The following is a 21,191-nucleotide window of genomic DNA, read 5'->3' on the forward strand; positions in this document are numbered from 1 at the left end:
TTACTGGTTTTTGTCCACAGCCTTCCTGGAGCTCAGAGCTAGCTATGGAGACAAAACAAGTGGAAGGATAATGGATAGTCAGACTATGGGGAGGGATCTGTTGGGAAACAGGCTACTTCATGGGTGCCTGGGTGGTTCAGATGGTTAAGCGTCTGCCTTTGGCTCAGGTCATGATCCCAGGGTCCTGGGATCAAGTCCCGCATCGGGCTCCCTGCTCTTTGGGTGCCTGCTTCTCCCTCTGCTTCTTTCTCTCTCTCTCTCTCCCTTCTTCCCTCTGTCTCTCATGAATTAAAAAAAAAATCTTAAAAAAAAAAAGAAACAGGCTACTTCACTTTCCGTCTACTTTTTCATATAAATGTACTTTAAAATCTTATACATATATTACTAATTCAAATTATGCAGATCCACATGTCATGTCTTCTGATCTCCAGATTCGTTTTTAATCCCAGAAGTCTGAAATAGAGTGAAAAACCAGGTGGTTGTAGTTGGAACCCAAGAGTGGGTGGGACTTCACTGCAGAAACCACTTGCAAGTTAATAATGTTGTTGCATATCTCACAGTAGGCCAGGAGTTAGTTGAATGATTTTGTAGTATACCCTACACATATTTTGTAATTACCCTAGCTAGAAAAGTATCCACGGGGAGAGGGGTTGATAAAGAAGGGCTAAGAGAGAGACCTGTGTTCTTTCCATGTCCAAAGTTTTATTTTTAAAAAAGGTTAAATGTTTCTTATTCTGCCTTGAATGGCAATGTCTCCAAGTTCTCAATCAACATTCAATCCTATTAATCTGAAATGCCTGAATTTCTTGGCATTCTCTGCTTTAGTTTCATAAAATATATATTTTTTTAAACATGAAAGGGGTAAGAAAAGCCCGCCATCTTCATTTTGTAGATTAATGAACTGACTAGAAGCGCCCCCAGAGCCCAAGTGGAGTGGTTTCCTGTTGAGTGTTGTTCCCATGGCGTCTCACTGTGATCCGCTGAATGTTGAACATTTGATGCGTGGTTGATCCTCAACCCTGGCACAGTAAATCACTTGGGGAACCATCGATGCCAGAACAGCAGCCCAGACTAAATCAGGCACTCGGGTGTCCGGTAAGAACCCCAGAGTCAGTAATTTTTAAAACTGCTCAGGCAATTCCCATGCGCAGTCATGGGTGAGAACTACCGATTTAATAACATTCCCCCTCTAAACGTGACATATTGGTTATAATGTATAGTTTTCTGCGGTATTACCATTATTTTCATTTTATACATATATAAAATATGTGGACACATAGATATAGCTATGTTCATACGTATACATACTAGTCTCGTTAGTGTATATTCTAATTTTAAAAAATAATGTCAATGAAAACATTTTCACTCCTTCGGGTTGGTACTTCTCTCCAATCCAGACCGCCAGGCTAATGACCAAATCGGACCTTCCCCAGCTTGACTCCGCCCCCCAACATTGCGCGCATGCGCAACCCGCTTTCCCCGGAGCCCCAGCCGTCCGCTGCCACCGGCTCCTTCCCGGGCCCGTCTCGCCTCCGCCCCGCCCCGTCCCCCAGGGTCCCACCCCTCGGTAGCCTCGCCCCCGCCCCTGGCCCCGCCCCTCGGGCTGGCTCGGTTTTCAGCTCCCGGCTGTCTGCCGCCGCTGGCCTGTCCAAAATGGAGGGCTCTCCACCGGCGCCGTTTGCCCTCCGGCTGCTCCTGCTCGCAGCGCTGCCGGCCGCCGGGTGGCTGATGACGGTTACCAATGAGCTGCCATTGCCGCCCCAAGCCCCGAAGGTAGGGCAAGGCGGGCGCGGCTCGGCCGCTCCTTTGCACGGACCCTCCGGGGAGGCCCGGGCCGGAGCCGTGGGACTTTGGCGTCCGCATCGACGCTTCTTGCCACCGGCCGGCGGGCCAGGGGCGGGGGTCCGGGTGCCCAAGAGAGGAGTGGGGTGAAGCATCCAAGGAAATGGGGGCAGCCTGGGAGAAGGCGGCGAGAGAGCGAAAAGGGTTACTGAATATGTGGTTAAGCCTAGTGCGGCAAAACTTAGGGATTCTTACGGCAGTCCCAACTGTTGCCAGCCGGAGGGGGTTTTGCCGTCGAAAGTACGCGATCACAAGTGCTCTCAGCCTTTTGTAATGGCGCCTTCCTGGGATAGAGCCGGCACTGGGGCCAGGCAGTGTTCGGGAAATGTGGAAGTGGCTGGGTGAAGAACAAGAGCGATTCCAGGCCACCTGTCTGCTCCCGCGGCGGCGGGAAGCACTGCCTTCCCCCGAGCGTGCAGGGCTCGGAGGTGCGCCAACGCCGGGTCGTCGGGGCGGGAGAAGGAGAAGGGCTGGAGACCCGACACTTAACGTTGACGTCGTCCCTTTCTTTGGTGGTTGTTAGGAGGAGTGGATCTTTAAGCGTGGCGGGGACCAGCCTCACCAGCGTCCCCTGGGAACCGGCTGGAAACGCACAAATCCGATGCCCTGGGGGTGGGGCCCAGTAATTTGTGTCCCCAAGCCCTCCAGGTGATTCTGAAGCTAGCTAAAGTTGGATAACCACTGCGCCCTTGTACTAGAGGGTGTTTGGTTCTTCTCGCTTTTGCCGGGGAGTCATGCTTAACTAAACCAGTATTTGCCGTTCATCGATTGAATGTATGGTTGGGAAAAGTTTGAAGATTTTAAAAGAGGAGTTTTCCCAGAATGAAAAGAAACAATATAAGTATACTTTTTCTTACTGGTCAAGACTTGAATACTGTAAATTCAGGGGTGACTTACACCATAAATACCACTTTAAAAAATCTTTTTATTTTATTTTTTTTACTTTTAATGACATTACTCTCTCTGAGAACAAAAATAACGAGAATATCTCACTTTAATTCTGCTGGGACATTTCAAGAAGGCACAACAATGCAAGCCATAAGAACAACTTGTATCTGAAATTGTGTATGGACCACAGTGCAACTGGTCAAAAATATGAATGTGATTGGTGAGCGCCAACAGACCAAATAAAAATGAAATGATTCTTAAAGTTCTGGAACTCCATTGTTTTCCAAATTTTAAAGATTCATCATAATCACTTGTGAATCCAAGGATTTTTTTTTTTTTAAGATTTTATTTATTTATTTGTCAGAGAGAGAGAGAGACAGAAAGAGCACAAGCAGGGGGAGTGGCAGGCAGAGGGAGAAGCAGGCTCCCCGCTGAGCAGGGAGCCCGATGTGGGACTTGATCCCAGGACCCTGGGATCATGACCTGAGCCAAAGGCAGACGCTTAACTGACTGAGCCACCCAGGTGTCCCTCCAAGGATTCTTAAGTCTGTCCTATAGTCTGAGAAAAATGCATTTTTACTGGGAGCTTAGTGAGCTCATCATTTCAGTTCTCCCTTTTTATGCCCTCCTTCCACTTTTGGAAAGTCCAGATCTAAACTCAGAATTTCACAGATGAAAGAATGCTGAGCAGGGAGAGGGAGACTCTCATTCCTTGGAAATGTTTATATGGGAAGCTGAAGCCTCTTGATCTAAATTGTTCAATGTTTTATTTTTAAAATTGTCCTTTCTTTTCCTTTTTTTTTTTTTTTAATGTTTAAGCCCCAATGCGGGACTTGAACTCAAGACCCTGAGATCAAGACCTTAGCTGAGATCAGCAGTTGGACACTTAACTGACTGAGCCACCCAAGCACCCCTGTTTTGAAAATTTTCAAATGTACAGAACATTTGAAAGAATGTTATGGTGGTCACCACGTTAGATGAGTGCCATCTAGTAGACTTTGGTGTAGTGATGGTGTTTGCTCTGTCCATTACGGTAGCCACTGGACTACCATGGTTAGTGAGTGCTTGAAATGTGGCTGACTAGGGAGACTGAGGAACTGAGTTTTTAAACTTTTATTTATTTAACTTTAATTTAAATGTAAATAACCACATGTGGTTATTGGATACCATATTGAATAGTGCGAACTTAGACCACCATTAATATTTTACTGTACTTTCTTTATGCTTTATCACATATCTGTTCATCTGTTCATTTTTGTATCTAACCTGATGTGAATGTAAGAAAACTGAAAGTCAGGAAAATTCTCTCAGTGATGCAGATCTACTGGATTATAGACATTTTTCTGTTTTGTTTACATGTGCAGTTGTTAGAAGTCGAGGTTACCCAGATTGTAAAATAATGCAAATTTTTATAGTACATTCTTCTTTTTTTTTTTTTTTAAAGATTTTGTTTATTTGAGAGAGAGAGAAAGAGAGAGCACAAGAGGGAAGAGGGTCAGAGGGAGAAGCAGACTCCCTGCTGAGCAGGGAGCCCGATGCGGGACCCGATCCCGGGACTCCAGGATCATGACCTGAGCCGAAGGCAGTCGCCCAACCAACTGAGCCACCCAGGCGCCCTATAGTACATTCTTCTAATATTAAAATGACTTGGTCACCAAAGAGAGGCATCCAGAGGACACATATTATATGTGTAAATATTTATTTCATATATTTCCCTGAGACTTAATTCATTTATTTTAAATGCAATATCTATTACCTTTGTCCTTAGGAAGCCATGTGAACCAGCTGGGCATCTTGTGAGTGAAGGAGTTAGAGGAAGAATTGAAAATGGGTGGGTAGAAACTTCAGTTCTACCACCCACTCTTTAAGTATCCGTCGTCCTGGCTCACAATCTTGAACTTCCAGTTCAGTTGGAGGTTCTCAGGAAGAGCAAGAAATATGACCTATCTCTGAACTTGGGCCCAGGAGGCAGTAAGGGATTAGGGTCTCCTCTGAAATGAAACCATTTCGAAAGAGCAAAAAATTTAATTGAATTTGGTTCCTGCAAAATACAGCAGGATAGTATCTGTTAATTGTCTTTTACAAACCCCAGATTTTACTAGGCAAGTGATATATGTAAGTGCAGTAAATTACTAGCAGTAATACTACTGAAAGGCAGAAGCTATGGAAAGGTTTCTTAGAATACGATCATTGGAGGGTTATCTCTGGCTGTTAGAAGAACAATAGAGTGTATAGTTAACAGATCCTCTAGTTTGAGAAGAGGAATTCTTGGCTGGAATTAGAACACAAAAAAATATAACCACCAGTTTGATGACTTACTGAATGTTAGTTTGTTCTAGAGATGAGTGTATTGGTTCTAGCCTATGCTTAGTTCTAGATCAGGATGGACCAGGCTGATTCTGAAGCTTCGTAGGCCCCCATGTAAGTTGGCAAGTGTCCCAAATGTATGGTATAGGCTTTCCATGCTTAAGGTCCTGTTCCTTGAGTAGAATCACTTCAACCTCATAAAATCACTTCAGTCTTATTCTCTCATTTGTTGGAAATATATAAAGTATTAGAGATAGTCACGGTGCCAAGAGATACACTTGTATATTATATTGATTATGAATAATTTTCCTATTTTCTAAGTTAAGAATACCCCCCAGGAAAAAAATATTTTTTTTTATTCTAGGATAACAGTGTCTAACTGTGAATAAACTTAGGGAAGGATTTGCTTTACAAATGACAAATTGTAATTCCTGTGAGTATTGGTGAATACTTCTTAAAATTGTGCTTTCTTCTCTTTAGAAGCAGGTCATTAATAAACTTAAATATTTGAGTAACTGCTTTTGAGCATACCTTGAGAAGCACTAAAACGGATTGTGCACAGTACATACTTGTCCACAGACACTACGGGACATATTTAAGAAGAAGGGTTTAGAGCAGGGATGCCTGGCTGGCTCAACTGGAGGAACATGCAGCTCTTGAGTTCGAGCCTTACACTGGGTGTAGAGGTTACTAGGAAAAAATAGAAAAATTAAAAAAAAAAAAAAAGCAGAAGGGTTAGAGCAGTTTTGTTTATGAAAACAAAAAAGTTGGAAACCACTCAAATGTCCATTGATAGTGTAACACATAAGTAAATTGGTAATCATTTGATGGGCTTTTATACAGCACCGTAAATAAATGTCTTCAGCTGCAGGCATCAACAGTTTTAAATAAAAGAAGTTCCAGAAGAATACATACAAAATTGTACGTATTACATAAAGCTTAGAAACAGATACAACTAAACATATTGTTTAGAGAGAGACAAGCACAGTAAAACTATAAAGAAAAGCAAGAAATGATTCACGTGGAAGACAATATAGGGATTCCTTCTGAGGGGAGGGAGGGGAACGGGGCAGAGAGGGTCATGCCGGGGACTTCTGAGGTGTATATGATACTCGAGTTTTTAACCTAGGTAGTAGGTACATGAGTGTTATTTTTTTTTTTAAACTCTGCATTTGCATATTATATGCTCGAAAATGTGACATATTTCATAATTAAGTGGAAGAAATACAGATTATGAAAAGTTGGAATTGTGAGTAAGGACATAAAAAAGGCTGTAAAAATAAAAATGCCGGCTTTTAAAAAAATGTTCTTTAGATGTTATAAGCAGTTATACAATAAATATAGTTGAGGGGAAAAGAAAAAAACTGAGCTGTTTTTACTTTGTGAAATGCATTACCTATCCACTTGATATATGTTTTGCAGGACAGCATCAGAATTAATGTAACTACTCTGAAAGGTGATGGGGAAGTATCTAAAGAACAGGTTTGTCTCCTTTTGATTATGTTTTAATATATCACTTAGCTAAGTAGTAGGCAGCCTATGTTATTTTTCCCTGCACATCTAATTTAGTTAGGTAATGTATTTTTGACATGAAGAATTTGTCATCATTTATAAACCATTGGAATTAATGTATATGCTGCTTTATTTTAAGGTTGTTCTTAACATAACCTATGAGAATGGACAGGTATATGTAAATGACTTCCCTGTAAATAGTGGTGTAACCCGAATAAGCTGTCAGACTTTGATAGGTGAGTACTACTAAATTATTTCCATAATTGTTCTTTTTTTAGTAATACTAAACTCATGAAACACGGTTCTTTGATGTGATGTATTTCCATTTTAAATTAATAATATACATCATTACTGGAATGTATAATAACACTAATGTGTTTAAAATTCAAATCCTACTTTATATTGGTTATTTCTGGCATATTCATGTTTCTTTCTCATGAGATTGTCATTGACTGGAGCTGCATTTCTGGTAGGTTGATATCAATGTAAGAATGTACAGAGAGGTAATAAGTGGAGACTTACAAGTACGAGACAAAATCTTGGAGGAGTGCTTATTACAGTTGTAAGAAAATAGAAAAATAAATTGTTGCTCTAATTCTCTAGTTTTCTGTTTCTTCTACCCTTATGTCCAGATAACATTTTTTTAACCTTTTAAAATCTTGAGTTTAAAGACAAGCAAATATGTTATATGTTATGTTGTATCACAGTATTTGGAGGAAATAAAGAATATGAGAAATACGTATAGTATTCTTCTAACATGCATCGAAGGCAGTAAATTTTTCTCTAAACAATTGTATTTTGTGCTTGATTTGTTACGTACTTTCATTGTCATTCAGTTCACAGTGTTTTCCAGTTATTTGTAGTGATAGTCTCTTGTCCTATGGGTCATTTAGAAGTTAAGGTACTTAATTTCCAAACATTTTGGAACTTTTGTTTTTACTGTTTCCACCTCTATCATCAGAGGTACACTGTGTGTAATTTTAACCCCTGAACTTAGAGACTTGCTTTGTGGCTTAGCAGATGGTCAGTTTTAAGAAATGGTGATGTCCATGTGTCCTTGAAAAGAAAGTACATCATATAATTACTTGGATATGATGTTCTATATATGTCAGGTAAAATTTTTTGTTAATCATATTGTTCAGTCTGTTAGAGAAGTACTGATTTTTTTGTTTGTTTGCTTGTTCTATCAGTTATTGAGAATGGTATGTTAAAAAATCTATGTAGGGGCGCCTGGGTGGCTCAGTCATTAAGCGTCTGCCTTCAGCTCGGGTCATGATCCCGGGGTCCTGGGATCGAGCCCCACATCGGGCTCCCTGCTCCACGGGAAGCCTGCTTCTCCCTCTCCCACTCCCCCTGCTTGTGTTCCCTCTCTCGTTGTGTCTCTCTCTGTCAAGTAAATAAAATCTTAAAAAAAAAAAAAAAATCTATGTAGATTTGTCTGTTCTCCCGGCTTTGTCAATTTTTGCTTTCTATATTTTGACACAATATTACCAAGTTCATACAGATTTGACCTATTATGTCTTCTTTGTAGATTGACTTTTTAATCATTATAATATGGCCTTCTTTATCTCTAGTGATATTTTTGCCTTAAAGTCAGCTTTATCTATATTATTTTAATAGTAATTGCTTTTTGGCCAGGCAAGTGGGAGAGAGGTGGATTGTTGTGTGGTATCTTTCCATGTTCTTTCAATCTTTCTGGGTCCTTATAATTAAGGTGAATCTGTTATAAGCAGCATATACTGGTGGGTCTTATTTTAAATCAGTCTGTCAATCTTTCATTTTGGATTTTGATTTATTTATGTTAATGTAATACTAATATATTTGGATTTAAATCTTTAATCTGAATCATTTGTTTCCTATTTGTGTCCCCCCCTGCCATTCCGTGTCCCTTTTTCTTCTCCTTTTGGCACTCTTCTGGGTTATTTTTTCTTTCATCATTCCCCTCTGTCTTGTTGGTTTTTATATTATTTTCCTATTCTTTTTTTTTTTAAGATTTTATTTGTTTATTTGACAGAGAGAGAGAGAGACAGCAAGAGAGGGAACACAAGCAGGGGGAGTGGGAGAGGGAGAAGCAAGCTCCCCGCCGAGCAGGGGGCCCGACGCGGGGCTCGGTCCCAGGCTCCCGGGACCATGACCCGCGCTGAAGGCAGCCACCCAGGTGCCCTTCTTTTTTCTTTATTTTTCCATCTTCTGCTGAGGCCCTGGACACTGGCCCAGCTCTTTTTTTTTTTTAATTTTATATTCTTAATTTTGATTTTAATAGCTTACACTTATCTGGTGAAATCCTCCATTTTATCATCTGTTTTCTTTTTTTTAAGATTTATTTACTTTAGAGAGAGACAGCATGAACGGGGTGGGGGCAGAGGGGAGAGGGAGAGCATCTCAAGCAGACTCTGCGCTGTGCTTGAGCCCAACACTGGGGTGCTTGGTCCCACGACCATGAGATCACCACCTGAGCCAAAACCAAGAGTCAGATGCCCAACAGACTGCATCACCCAGGCACCCCTATTTTTTTTTTCTTTTTTTAGATTTTATTTATTTGAGAGAGAGCATGAGCAGGGGACAGGGCAGAGGGAGAAGCAGACTCCCTACTGAGTGGGGAGCCTGACGTGGGGCTCGATCCCAGGACCCTGAGATCATTACCTGAGCCAAAGTCAGACACTCAACTGACTGAGCCATGCAGGTGCCCCATCATCTATTTTTCTTGAACCTATTACTTTCAGTAAATTTAAAGTTCATGTCTGCCCAGTGTAATTTTTTGAGCCCCTCTGGTCTGTTTTGTTTTGATTCTTCTCCTTCAATATATTATTTTTGAAATTGTGTATGAAAAGTTATAAAGTCTCTGGATAATATTATCTTACTCCAAAGAGGATTTACTTTACTTTAACCCCTAGCAGTCATGATAATAAGGGGCAGAATACCTTAATTTTTAAATCAAGGATTGGGCTGATTGAAGGCTGGATTCTCATCTTTGTGAGGCTTAGTCTATTTCTTATTAACTGTTATTCCTCAGATGTAGCTCATCATAGGTCCCAAATGAAAACTTGGGGTGTTTATGAGGGCCCCTCCTTTTGTGGGCCCCACACTCCCCACTGTCATGAGCCTGCCAGAGGTTCTGCTTAACTTCTTCTTAGTGTCTTAAGTATAGGCTCAGTTTCTCAGCCCAGCCTGACCTAACTAATCAGCACATGTTTCCCCGGGGGGCTGCGGGAGGATTGCATAGAATGTTGGCTTCTATTCTTCCCTTCTCTCTAGGATCTTGTCACAAGTCCTAGATACCTTTGTAGCCATAATCTTTATTTTATGCCCCTCTATGTGGGACTGCCAGAGTCTGCCCATTTAGCTCTGTTTAGCTTCTCTGCCTCTGAGGCATTACTTTCTATTGAGCTTTCCAGCTTCTCTACCTGTTCAGCTTGGGAATCAGTAAATGCCTTGTGAGGGCGCTGGCTGACTTTTTAGCTCTCTGTTGCCTCTAGACAGATGTGGGTTTTGAGTGTATATGTGTGTGTTTCTTTTTTTACATCTTTTCTAGTGGCTCTCGGTGAGAAGGTTGGTATACAACAAGCTAATTGTTCATAGCTAGGAAAAGAAGTGCTGTTATTGGTTTAAGTAATAATTCCATTGATGGCATATTCATTAGGAATTTGCCACCGATTGTGACCTGGCTGCCCTCTGTATTACTGTATTACAGTCACCTTGCTGGTCATCCCAGTTGTTGCATTGAGTTTCTTTGACAGCTGAAGTAAATGCCCATCCTATCAGTTACAACAACCTTCAAAACAAATACAACAACAACATAAAGTCTTCTTCTTCTTAATTCTTTTAAAAACTTCTTCTCTGGTAGGTGTATTAGTTAGTTGTTGCTATGTAACAGTTTAATTCTAAACTTAGTAGCTGACAATAGTATTATCTCATGGCTCCTGTAGGTCAAGAACCTGAGCTTGGCTTAGCTGGGGAAGATCTGCTTTCCCACCTCAGTCATGGTTGTTGACAGGATTTAGTTCTTGTGAACTGTTGGACTGAGGCCTCCATTCCTCGCCAGAGGTTGACCGCAGGCCTCCCTCATTCGCTGGCCACATGGACCTCTGTAGGGCGTCTCACAACATGGCAGCCGGCTGTATCAGTGAGAGGACAAGGGAGACTGCCGGTAGGAGCGAATACGCACAAGACGGAAGGCACAGCCTTTATAATCTAATCACAGAAGTGACTTTCCATCACTTTTACTTTATTCTGTTTGTTAGGAATAAGTCACGAGGTCCAGCCCACACTTAGTGGGAGGGAATCACACAAGGACATGAATTGCCGGAGTCAAGGGTCATGGAGAGCCATTTTTGAAAGCTGCCTACCGCAGTCGGGAAAGTCAGAATATCAAGGGCTTTTTTGTTTTTTATTTTATTTTATTCTATAGCAGGGCTGCCAGATTTGGGGGCTGAAGAGTCACTGCTTTGATGTCTTTATATGACTGCGTTTTCTCATCCATTGAATCTCTTGTGGCCTAGTGCACCAGCCTTTGGACAGACAGATAAGCTGACGAGGAGCCTACTGGTCTGTGAGCAAGACCAGTGGGCAACTGGGGAAAACTTCTGAGCTGGACCACAGAAGATGGGAAGGTTTACAGTTAGGAGCCGTAGAGGATGGGAGGGAGCTTAGGCAGACCAGAGGGAGAAGAGCAGCAAGTTCCCCCAGAAGGCTTATAAACGAAGAGCAACACTGTAAGAAAGTTAGTGCTTAAAAAAAGGCATGAACTCAGCGATACAGGGGTACAGTAGCTAGAACTACTTAAGTAGGAGTTTATTAAAAATGGATGAGGAGCGAGTGAGAGGTAGAGAACATTCCAGATAAAGGGAAATAGCCCTATCAAGGCACAGAATCCATTTAAACAGCTGGATCTGTATGCAGAGTATGCATCTGGGTTCCTTTTTGGCTAACAATCCTTACACGATAACATTTGAGGGACTAACGTTTGAGAAACTAAATGTTCCTTTTGCACTAGTTTCATTGATTTATATTGATTTATCTTTTTATGTAGTGTTTTCTGCCTCGGTAGGGTAGTCGCTGGCTCTGTAGATCAGCTGCCGCTGCCACACCCCTCCTCCACTGCGGGGGCAGGGGCTGGGGGGGCGGTTCTTCGCTAGAGAGGGGTATGGCCAGCAGCTAATCCTGCTCTATCCTCCATTGGTGGAGAGTAATTACAGGGCTGCCCCACCCTCTTCCCCATTCCTGCCCTCTCCAACTGCAACAGGTCACTTCCTGGAGAAGGAATTGAGAAAACAACTCCGTGTCCTTGCTTGGGCCCCTTGTATCCCTGGATGTTGTGAATGAGTGAATGGATGAATGAATGTACTTAACTTTACTATAACATGGGATTAGCTGTGTCTTCTGGCCTGCTTCGTAGGTAGTTAGACCTTGTTCATTCCTCCTTTTTTTTTTTTTAAGATTTTATTTATTTATTTGAGAGAGAGAATGAGAGACAGAGAGCACGAGAGGGAAGAGGGTCAGAGGGAGAAGCAGACTCCCCGCTGAGCAGGGAGCCCGATGCGGGACTCGATCCCGGGACTCCAGGATCATGACCTGAGCCGAAGGCAGTCGCTTAACCAACTGAGCCACCCAGGCGCCCTTGTTCATTCCTCCTTGACAAAGTATCTAAAAGAATAGGAATGATGTTGCTAGTGTGGTAGTCTAAAGACCATCAAGCATTTTTCCCTTTTCAAATGACCGTAAACATTGTGAAAATTTGTCAAGTTGTCTTTATTTTCATAAATTCTGTAACCTCAGTGAAGTCCGAGATTAAGAAAGGCAAAGAAATTGTTACACAACTGTCTTGTTCCATGTAAATGTCATCAAAATAATCAAATTCAGTAATAGATTTGGTGGCATTTGTTTTGTTCAAAGCTGTCACTACTTTTTTTTATAGTGAAGAGTGAAAATCTGGAAAATGTGGAGGAAAAAGAATATTTTGGAATTGTCAGTGTAAGGATTTTAGTTCATGAGTGGCCTATGACATCTGGTTCCAGTTTGCAACTAATTGTCATTCAAGAAGAGGTAGTAGAGATTGATGGAAAACAGGTAAGATAATATGATTATTGGTTGGGAATTAAACTCTAAAGATTTATGCTGGGTATTATGCATGTGTTGTATTATTATGTTATTTATTTCTGACTTGATAAGGAAAAATGGTACCCTTATGTTGCCTGTATACAATCATTTAGAATTTTTTTACTTATTTTAACATTTGTTTAGCATTTGAATTCTTAATTTAAAAAAAAACTGATTGTATTTATACGTTTATATCACTTTAAAATATAAACATTAGTAAATAGAGTGAGTGAGTGAAGGGAATGAAGTGGGATGGAGAGCAAGCTTATAACACTGAATGCTACAACAGTCAGATTAAAGCTGCTAATTAAATGCCTCAAAGTGTGGGGAATACAGAGTGATTGTGAATAGGGTAAGTTTTTTAGTTAAAGAGAACAAGGAGGAAAAGTTACTTTTAGATTCTTATGGGGTTGTGCCATTATTTAAAATAAAGAATAATTGTTTTTCTTTCATAGGCTCAACAAAAGGATGTCACTGAAATTGACATTTTAGTTAAGAACCAGGGAATACTCAGACATTCAAACTATACCCTGCCTTTGGAGGAAAGCATGCTGTATTCTATTTCCCGAGACAGTGACATTTTATTTACCCTTCCCAACCTCTCCAAAAAAGGTACTTTGAAAGACTGTCACTTAAAGTATTAAGGAAATTATTTCTTTAGTGGATAGCTTCCTAACTGTAGTTAATGTGTTTGGAAGTAGGCTTCTTTCAGAAATGCTTTATAATATCTCTGTTACTTTATATGTCCATTTAAGAACTTCCGGAACCTATCTTGAGTCTTTTTTTTTTTTAAGATTTTATTTATTTATTCATGAGAGAAAGAGGGAGAGGGAGAGAGAGAAGCAGAGGGAGAAGCAGGCTCCCAAGGAGCAGGGAGCCCGATGCAGGACTCGATCCCAGGACCCTGGGACCATGACCTGAGCCGAAGGCAGACGCTTAACCATCTGAGCCACCCAGGCGCCCCCCTATCTTGAGTCTTAATAGAAAGTGATCAAAACAAAAAGTGACCAGTGATGACTGCTTGGTGACATTTTGTGGTAAATAGCTACCCTCACTCTGGGCAATCGTAACCAAATACACAATAAGAATATTGTTTAGGTTCATTTAGAGAAAGAAATATTCATTTTTTTCCATTGAAACATGGAACTTTTTGAAAGTTTGACTTTCTGCTTTCTGCATGATAGAATCATAACTGGCATAGCTTCCTATAACTGAGTTTATGGCTCCTTTCTGGCATTTAAACATGAACAATCAAATGTAATTTTTTTTCTCCTCTGGCAAAATATAGTCTTAGTATCCTACCTGTGTTTGGCATAGTAATATTAGAACTAGTAAGAGAGACACCAGCATGTACCTAGCGTTTTGGTAACGTAGCTCTTACTTCTCAGTAGAAAGTGTCAGCTCATTGCAGACCACCAGCCAGTATCTTATCAGGAATGTGGAAACTACCGTAGATGAAGACGCTTTACCTGGCAAACTACCTGAGACTCCTCTCAGAGCAGAGCCTCCATCTTCATATAAGGTAAATCAGGTATTTGGGATTATCTTTATATTACAAACATTTGTGGAAGAAAATAGCATTCCAGATGAGGTGGAAACCATGAGGATTGGGAGTGTGAAACATCGTTAATAGTGGCCTCGTTGCTGTTTCAGTGTGAGGTTTTCAGGTTTTCCCATTTTCAAGTTTCGTGTAATAATACAGTTAGATAATGATTATCAAGTCATTGGATTTAATTTTGTGGGGGGCTTTTCAGTTCCAGAGTCATTCCCATATTCCCGTTTATTGCTTCTGTGACTGGTACCTCGCATGTGTGCACACACGCACGGTGCACTCGGGATCTTCGCAGTGACCGAGCACACCGTGGTGAAGGGTGTACTTTCAGGAGTCGGACCGCGTGGGTTTGAATTCTGGTTCTGCCACGTACTAGTTGTGTGATCTCGGACAAGTTCTTAGTCTCTCTAACCTCAGTTTCTTTATCTGTACAATGGGGCATCCACTTTAATCGGTAAAATCATGCAGTTGTTACTAGGATTAAATAAACTGGGTGCAAACGTTAAGTGTGTATTTCCACCTATTAAGTATTCCTCTATTACTAAGGGCATGATATGACTGCCTGGAAATACATTCGGGGTTCAGACTGAGTATCTTGATACCTCTGTATGTATTAGCTAGGCCTCTTGAAATAATTTCTATTTAAGTGAGCAAGGTCTGTGGTTAGTCTCAAAGGATTCCAGAGACTTCTTTTAAGTTCCCACTGAAGGCTGGGATTGCTTATTTGGGGTTGCTGGAGAAACTCTGGTCACTTTTTGCTGCCTGAACGCCAGCACCCTCACCCTGCCTACCTGCCTCCCTCAGAGCAAGGCCTCCCACACCATCTGTGCGCCTTAGTGTCTCCTCTGACTCTCTGAGTACAACAGCATGTTTTGTGCACAGTGAATTCCCCATCTGGGCCAAAAGCCACAAACAGACGTTTGTCTTTCTCTTCTGCTGTTGTCCTCCAGCTATTAGAAACCCATGGTTGCCTTTGGTCTGTTTTGCGTAGACTAGCCGAACCTCTTACCATTTAGCAATAACGTTCACTTAATTTATAGACAATAGTATAAATAATTGTAAAGGATAACAAAGCAACATTCCTATGCCTGTATTATTAGAACATAATTTTTAAAATTGTAAATAACTTTATCAAGATACATTTTAAAATAAAATGCACCCATTTAAAATGTACAGTTATTGGTAAATGTAGGCACCCATGTAACCAGCATCACAGTCAAGATACAGAATTTTATCATCACCCAAAACTAGAACATAATTTTTAAAGTCTCTTAGAGATCAAATGATACTTGGCTTGTCTAATCAAAACTCCTTTTTCAGGTGATGTGTCAATGGATGGAAAAATTCAGAAAAGATCTGTGTAGGTTCTGGAGCAGTGTTTTTCCAGTATTCTTTATGTTTCTGAATGTCATGGTGGTTGGAATTATAGGAGCAGCTATGGTAATAACCATCTTAAAGGTGCTCTTCCCAGTTTGTGAATACAAGTAAGTGTTGTTTTTGAAACAGCATTTTGTTTGTTGAGTGACAGCAAAGTGATGGTACAGAGCTCCCGAGGAGGGAGGGGACTGAGAGGGTTGCCCCAACATTAGTGTTTGTTTGTTTTTTAAGATTTTGTTTATTTGAGAGAGAGAGCAAGAGAGAGCAGAGCCGAGGGAGGGGCAGAGGGAGAGAGAGGAGCAGACTCCCCGCTGAGCAGGGAGCCCGATGCGGGGCTCAATCCCAGGACCCTGAGACATCATGACCTGAGCCAAAGGCAGACGCTTAACCATCTGAACCACCCAGGCGCCCCTTGATTTTTTTAACCATAAGAAATTATTTTATAAATGTAAAAGTGAATTTATTCTTAGCATTTTTACAAGTTAAACAGTCGGGGGCACCTGGTCAACTCACTTGGTGGAACATGCAGCTCATGATCTTGGGATCATTAGTGGGAGCACCAGGTTGGCAGTAGAGTTTACTTAGAAGAAAAAAAAAAGAAGTTAAATAGTCATTTTAGTAGTCTTGATAGAAGTAAATCTCACACAGTGAGCCACAGTTTTTGGCTTATATTGTACTATGTTGGAAAAGCCATAGGATTTATAGGAAAAAAGACCCAATTCAAACATTCACTCTTCCACTTGCTTGTCATAAGGTCTTTGAAACTCCCATTTCTTCATGTGTAACATTGAACTAATTCCTCCCTTAAAGGGTTTGTTAAAAGGCCATCATGCAAGCAGAGAGCCTGCGGAGTAAAGAAATATTAGTATCCCTCCCACTTTTAGTTTGGTTTCCCCTGAAGAATTCCCATTTTACCATTTCTTTCTGAAAATGAAAATTCTGGAACTTAATAGTTTCTTCCTCTTTCCTTTGACTTCCAGGAAGCTCAGGACCTTTTTTGAACTTTATTCTGTAAATCTGCCTAGGAAACCACTTTTTTTTATAGTTTTACCAAATGTTTTGTTACAGGCTTCTCTTTGGGAAGAGACGCAGTGTAAAATTAAAAACCAGATTTGCAGTATACTTTTATCAATGGCAGTTGTACTAAGGATACTTTCTGGTAGTAAAAGATTTCATCAGTACAGAAATATGGAGAGCAATTAAAATACCTCTTCATTTCCCTGAATCGGAACATTACCTTATTATAAATGAAATTCCCACATACATTCGTGTTATTTCTGGACTCTTCTTCACTGCTGTCTAGTGCTGTGCCAGTAGCATGGTTCTTTTTTTTTTTTTTTTAAAGATTTTATTTATTTGAGAGAGCGAGAATGAGAGAGAGAGAGAGAGAGCACATGAGAGAGGGGAGGGTCAGAGGGAGAACCAGACTCCCCGCTGAGCAGGGAGCCCGATGCGGGACCCGATCCCGGGACTCCAGGATCATGACCCGAGTCGAAGGCAGTCGCCCAACCAACTGAGCCACCCAGGCGCCCCAGTAGCATGGTTTTAATTACTGTACTGCTTTAAGAAAACCAGGCAACTGTCTCTTCTCCCCATTGTTCTTTTTAAAAAATGTTACAGCTATTCGTGGGGCCCCTGGGTGGCTCAGTCATTGAGCGTCTGCCTTCGGCTCAGGTCATGGTCCCAGGGTCCTGGGATCGAGCCCCGCATCGGGCTCCCTGCTCCGCGGGAAGCCTGCTTCTCCCTCTCCCACTCCCCCTGCTTGTGTGCCTGCTCTTGCTACCTCTGTCTCTATCAAATAAATAAAATCTTTAAAAAAATACATAAATAAAAAATGTTGCAGCTGTTCTTGCTATACTCCCTTGTGAACTTTTAGAATCAGCTTGGTCAGTTCTATAAACAACGAACTTCTGTTGACATCTTGATTGGGATGAGACTGATCTTCCAAAACAGGTCTTGGATCCAATCCAGAGACCTCCTCCTTGGTCAGATACTTAAGTAACAAAAGGGAAAATACTGCCTAAAGATCCTTGAGGTAGCCTTGTCATACTATCAAACTGTAGACAGAGGAAATATTTAATTTCTATTTTTCTATTTCAGAGGGATTCTTCAATTGGATAAAGTAAGTGTTATACCTGTCACAGCTATCAACTTATTTCCGGATAATCCTGAGAAAAGAGCAGAAAACCTTGAAGATAAAGCATGTGTTTAAAACACCATCTCAAATCATGGACTCTGAATTAGTCTTTTGGCTCTAAAATTTGCCACTTGAATAGAATTTTCTTTAATTCGCTAAGAATCTGTTTATACACTAGGGAAATTGCTGAACTCCTAAAACTGCCTAAAACTTGACCTTTAAGTGACAGGTTAAAGTTCACCTTACTCTAGAACAGGGCTGGCTATTCAGATGATGAATTAAGGGAAATTTAAATGAAGTAGAAGACATGAAGAAACTTCCAAAAAAAAAAAAAAAGGCAGGACAAAATGCCATGTGCCAATACTTTTCAAGGTGCCTTGTAAGGGAAATTCTATCCACTTAATTACTATAATATATGAGACTTTATGAAAAGCACTTTATGAAATTCTAATTTAAAAGCTCAAGAATTTAACATATTTTTTTATTCAGTAAAATGTGCCTTTATATTAAGTATGTGACTCAATATAAAATCACTGAAGTTTATCATTTGATTGTATCCTGTACCAAGACTACTTACCTGAATGCACCAGGATTTAAAAATAGTAGTGACATGTTTTCACTCTAAAATAAACTTTTTTTTTTTTGAGGAAACAGTATAGAGTTTTGGTATGAAGACATTTCCCAGGCAAGAACTGCTTCTATGTAAGAGCTCCTTTCACATACACTGGCTGAAACCAGGGCTCAGATCAGTTAAGGAGTCCATCCGTCAGTGTCCTGGAATTAGACCGTGCCCTTGTTCTCGTGGTTCTTAGTGCTATTTACCCTTCAACAGTGTTTGGTCTTTTTTTAACCATCACTCACACTGACATCTATTTTATGTGATCTAGTACTTAAAATACCTTTATTCCAAGTGGTAGATATTTCCTATTATTTTATTAATTTTTTATTGCAACCCATCATTTTAAAAATACCATTCAAGAAAGTAGTGACTGGTTTTTAAAACCACCTTAAGCAGGGAGGAGGGGAAAAAGTAAAACCCCCTTAGAGTTAGGCTAAACAGATATGTGTGTATGGGGGAAGGATGACAGTAGAGTGAAGGGGTGAGGTTTCATTTGCCTAGCTGTTTTTAATAAGGAATAACAGCCTGTGAAATACACTTTCTCCATATTATAGAAGAATAATAGCATGAGATTCAGTTTGATCCTCAAGTCGCCCAGCTAGTAACACTTTATGTCCTTCCTCTGTCAAGATGCTAGAAATCTCCAGTTCTAACTCCAAATAATGACAGGGTCTTATTGCATCCATTGAGTCTACAGAGGCTCTAGTGAGGAGAACCATGCAGGAGGCTATGTGGCCCATTGCAGAGTGTGGCCTTCACTGTCAGCAGGGTCCTGTCCGCCTTCCCTCCCTACCAGTGAGACCGGGACCGTGGCATGGTGCTCTTTTCTATGGTTAGGATGATGTAATAAGTTATTTTTTAAAAAATCCTAAATGGGCATCTTATCTGTAAGATTTTATACCATTAACTTTCATTTATTAACTTACAGTTGCACTATTATTTTCATTATGCTTTGTATCCGTGAGTGAATGGGTTCATGAGTTTCATTCATTAGAGCAGAGTGAGCAGCACTGGCTTACAAGCATCTGTTTGCCTACAGTGCAGCCTCATACGTAGGCAGAATAAGGTCAAGCAGGAGTGTGTATATATATGTATTTTTTTTCTTTTTAAGTGCATTATAAAATGACGGGTATTTAAAGCCCTCCCAGGAAGAGGAGGGAAGCTCCTGTAACCCCAAGCAGGAAGGCACAACGAGGGCATGGTTTGTGCATCAGCTGGCTACTTGTGTAAAAATGTTCAGGAATTTTCAGTTACCCACTGGCACCCAAGGAGCTAGAGCCAGTCTTACTCCCTAGAAGGAATGGCAGCTGGACCGTGGAAGGGAAGATGCTGTACTCAGAGGCGCATACAAAGACACTTCCAAGCTAAGTGATCGCACCTGTGCTGCAACACAGCGTGGTCAGAGAGAGAAATCAGGTAATACCCAAAACAGATTTGCTTTCAGCTTTAAAAAATTGCCTTTATTCAGAATCATACTTTTTTTTAAATCTTACCATTATCAAAGTTAAAAAAAAAAATAGCACTCAGTGCAATGAAATACTACATTTAATTATTACTCAAACACTTAAGGCAGGTTCTCACAGTTTACATGTGAGAATTTAGCATGATCCAAACTCAAATATCCACTTCTCATATCTCTCAATGTCTGCAGCAGAAACGGACTTAGAGACCTTTTTTAAAGCCATTTCAAAATCCTCCATAGTTGTAGGCATGTGCATTTCTTCTCTTGAAAGATTTCTGATTTCTTCTGGGGTCAAACCTTCAATACGCCTTCTCATTGCCATCAAGGATGCATCCCTAAGTTTTTAAATTAAAACACACAAAGTGTTATTTTGATTGAATAAAAACCCGTGAACAGAAAATCTTTTCAGTATGTGTTATTTTGTAATTATCCGACTACACATACTTAGTACTGCACAGAATCTTTTATCAGAACACAAGGCCTGTTTGGAGTTGTTTCTTAGCAGTTAAATCTTCCATGATGAATTAAGGATATTAATCAATTTAAATAACTGATACTGAGTAGGGAGCCCAAGAAAAAGTAAAGGTGTAATAAAGAAGCTAGCAATTGAATCACTGTAAGTGTCCAATAAAATGAAGACTGAACAACATCAGAGAGACAGGAGAGAACCAGAGAAAAACTATTTTCTGCACGTGTAGGAAAAACTAAATGATCAAGTTAGTATGTTTCAGCTTTCCCCTTGTATTAGTTTTGTCTTTTTGGTTTTTTTTGTTTTGTTTTTAAAAAGAAGAAACTTTACACTCAAGGACCTTTCCTTTCACCAAATTTCATCTTTAATAACAGGCACCATCTATGCAGAGGGACAGCCACCTGCAGCTGCTTTCCATTCACACACATTCTCACTGATGCCCACAACAAGCCTGTGTAGTATGCTTACTTCACAACGAGTACCTTGCTAATAAACATATGAACTAATACTCAGCTTAGGACAAAACCTACTTGAATCAACTGGATTAGAGACTGTCTTTTTTCTTTTTTACTCCTGTTCCTATCATATTTAGGACACTTGTACTGAAAGAGATTGTACTCTCCTGGAGTATGCCCAATCCATTTCACATTTCTTAATAAAAAGTACACTGAATAAGTAGACCCAACATTTTTTTAATCCAAGACAATTACTGATTTTCTGTATTATACCAATTGTTCTAATATTAGCTTCTTGAACTTGTAGCTTTCAAATGCACTGCAGACTGTTCAGTGACATGCAAGATACCCAAGTTCTTACCAGCACCTTACCACATAAAGTTCATACCAAAACTCGTGTCGCTGACTAGAGATTCTAATGTGGTCTTTATTCTTCACCCATCTTATTAATTCAGCACAAAAACTTCGTAACAGA

At 40.5% G+C, this 21,191-nt stretch overlaps 2 protein-coding genes across 5 annotated transcripts in view; one reads left to right on the forward strand and one right to left on the reverse strand.

The window, feature by feature from the left end:
• The first annotated feature begins 1,594 nt into the window (after window positions 1-1,594).
• GINM1 (glycosylated integral membrane protein 1) lies at window positions 1,595-19,938 on the forward strand. Of its 2 annotated transcripts, none has more exons than XM_025866312.2 (8): window positions 1,595-1,773; window positions 6,460-6,519; window positions 6,689-6,785; window positions 12,464-12,615; window positions 13,101-13,257; window positions 14,037-14,167; window positions 15,518-15,681; window positions 17,675-19,938. In XM_025866312.2, exons 1-8 carry the CDS (start codon window positions 1,654-1,656, stop codon window positions 17,784-17,786), a joined length of 993 nt encoding a protein of 330 aa, XP_025722097.1. In that variant the 5' UTR covers window positions 1,595-1,653; the 3' UTR covers window positions 17,787-19,938. The 2 variants fall into 2 exon arrangements, with proteins under 2 accessions (XP_025722097.1, XP_025722096.1); XM_025866311.2 differs by having other exon boundaries at window positions 1,597-1,773; window positions 14,034-14,167.
• KATNA1 (katanin catalytic subunit A1) overlaps window positions 19,764-21,191 on the reverse strand; it is a 39,534-nt gene continuing 38,106 nt past the window's right edge. For all 3 annotated transcript variants that reach the window (XM_073894080.1, XM_025866310.2, XM_073894081.1), the window contains one exon: window positions 19,764-20,127. In XM_073894080.1, coding sequence (XP_073750181.1) covers window positions 19,929-20,127 — 199 coding nt within the window. In that variant the 3' untranslated portion in view covers window positions 19,764-19,928. The remainder of the gene's footprint in view (window positions 20,128-21,191) is intronic.

Source organism: Callorhinus ursinus, unplaced genomic scaffold, assembly GCF_003265705.2.
Source record: "Callorhinus ursinus isolate GAN/ISIS: 27379988/994484 unplaced genomic scaffold, GSC_fseal_2.0 scaffold6, whole genome shotgun sequence".
Lineage (NCBI taxonomy): Eukaryota > Metazoa > Chordata > Mammalia > Carnivora > Otariidae > Callorhinus > Callorhinus ursinus.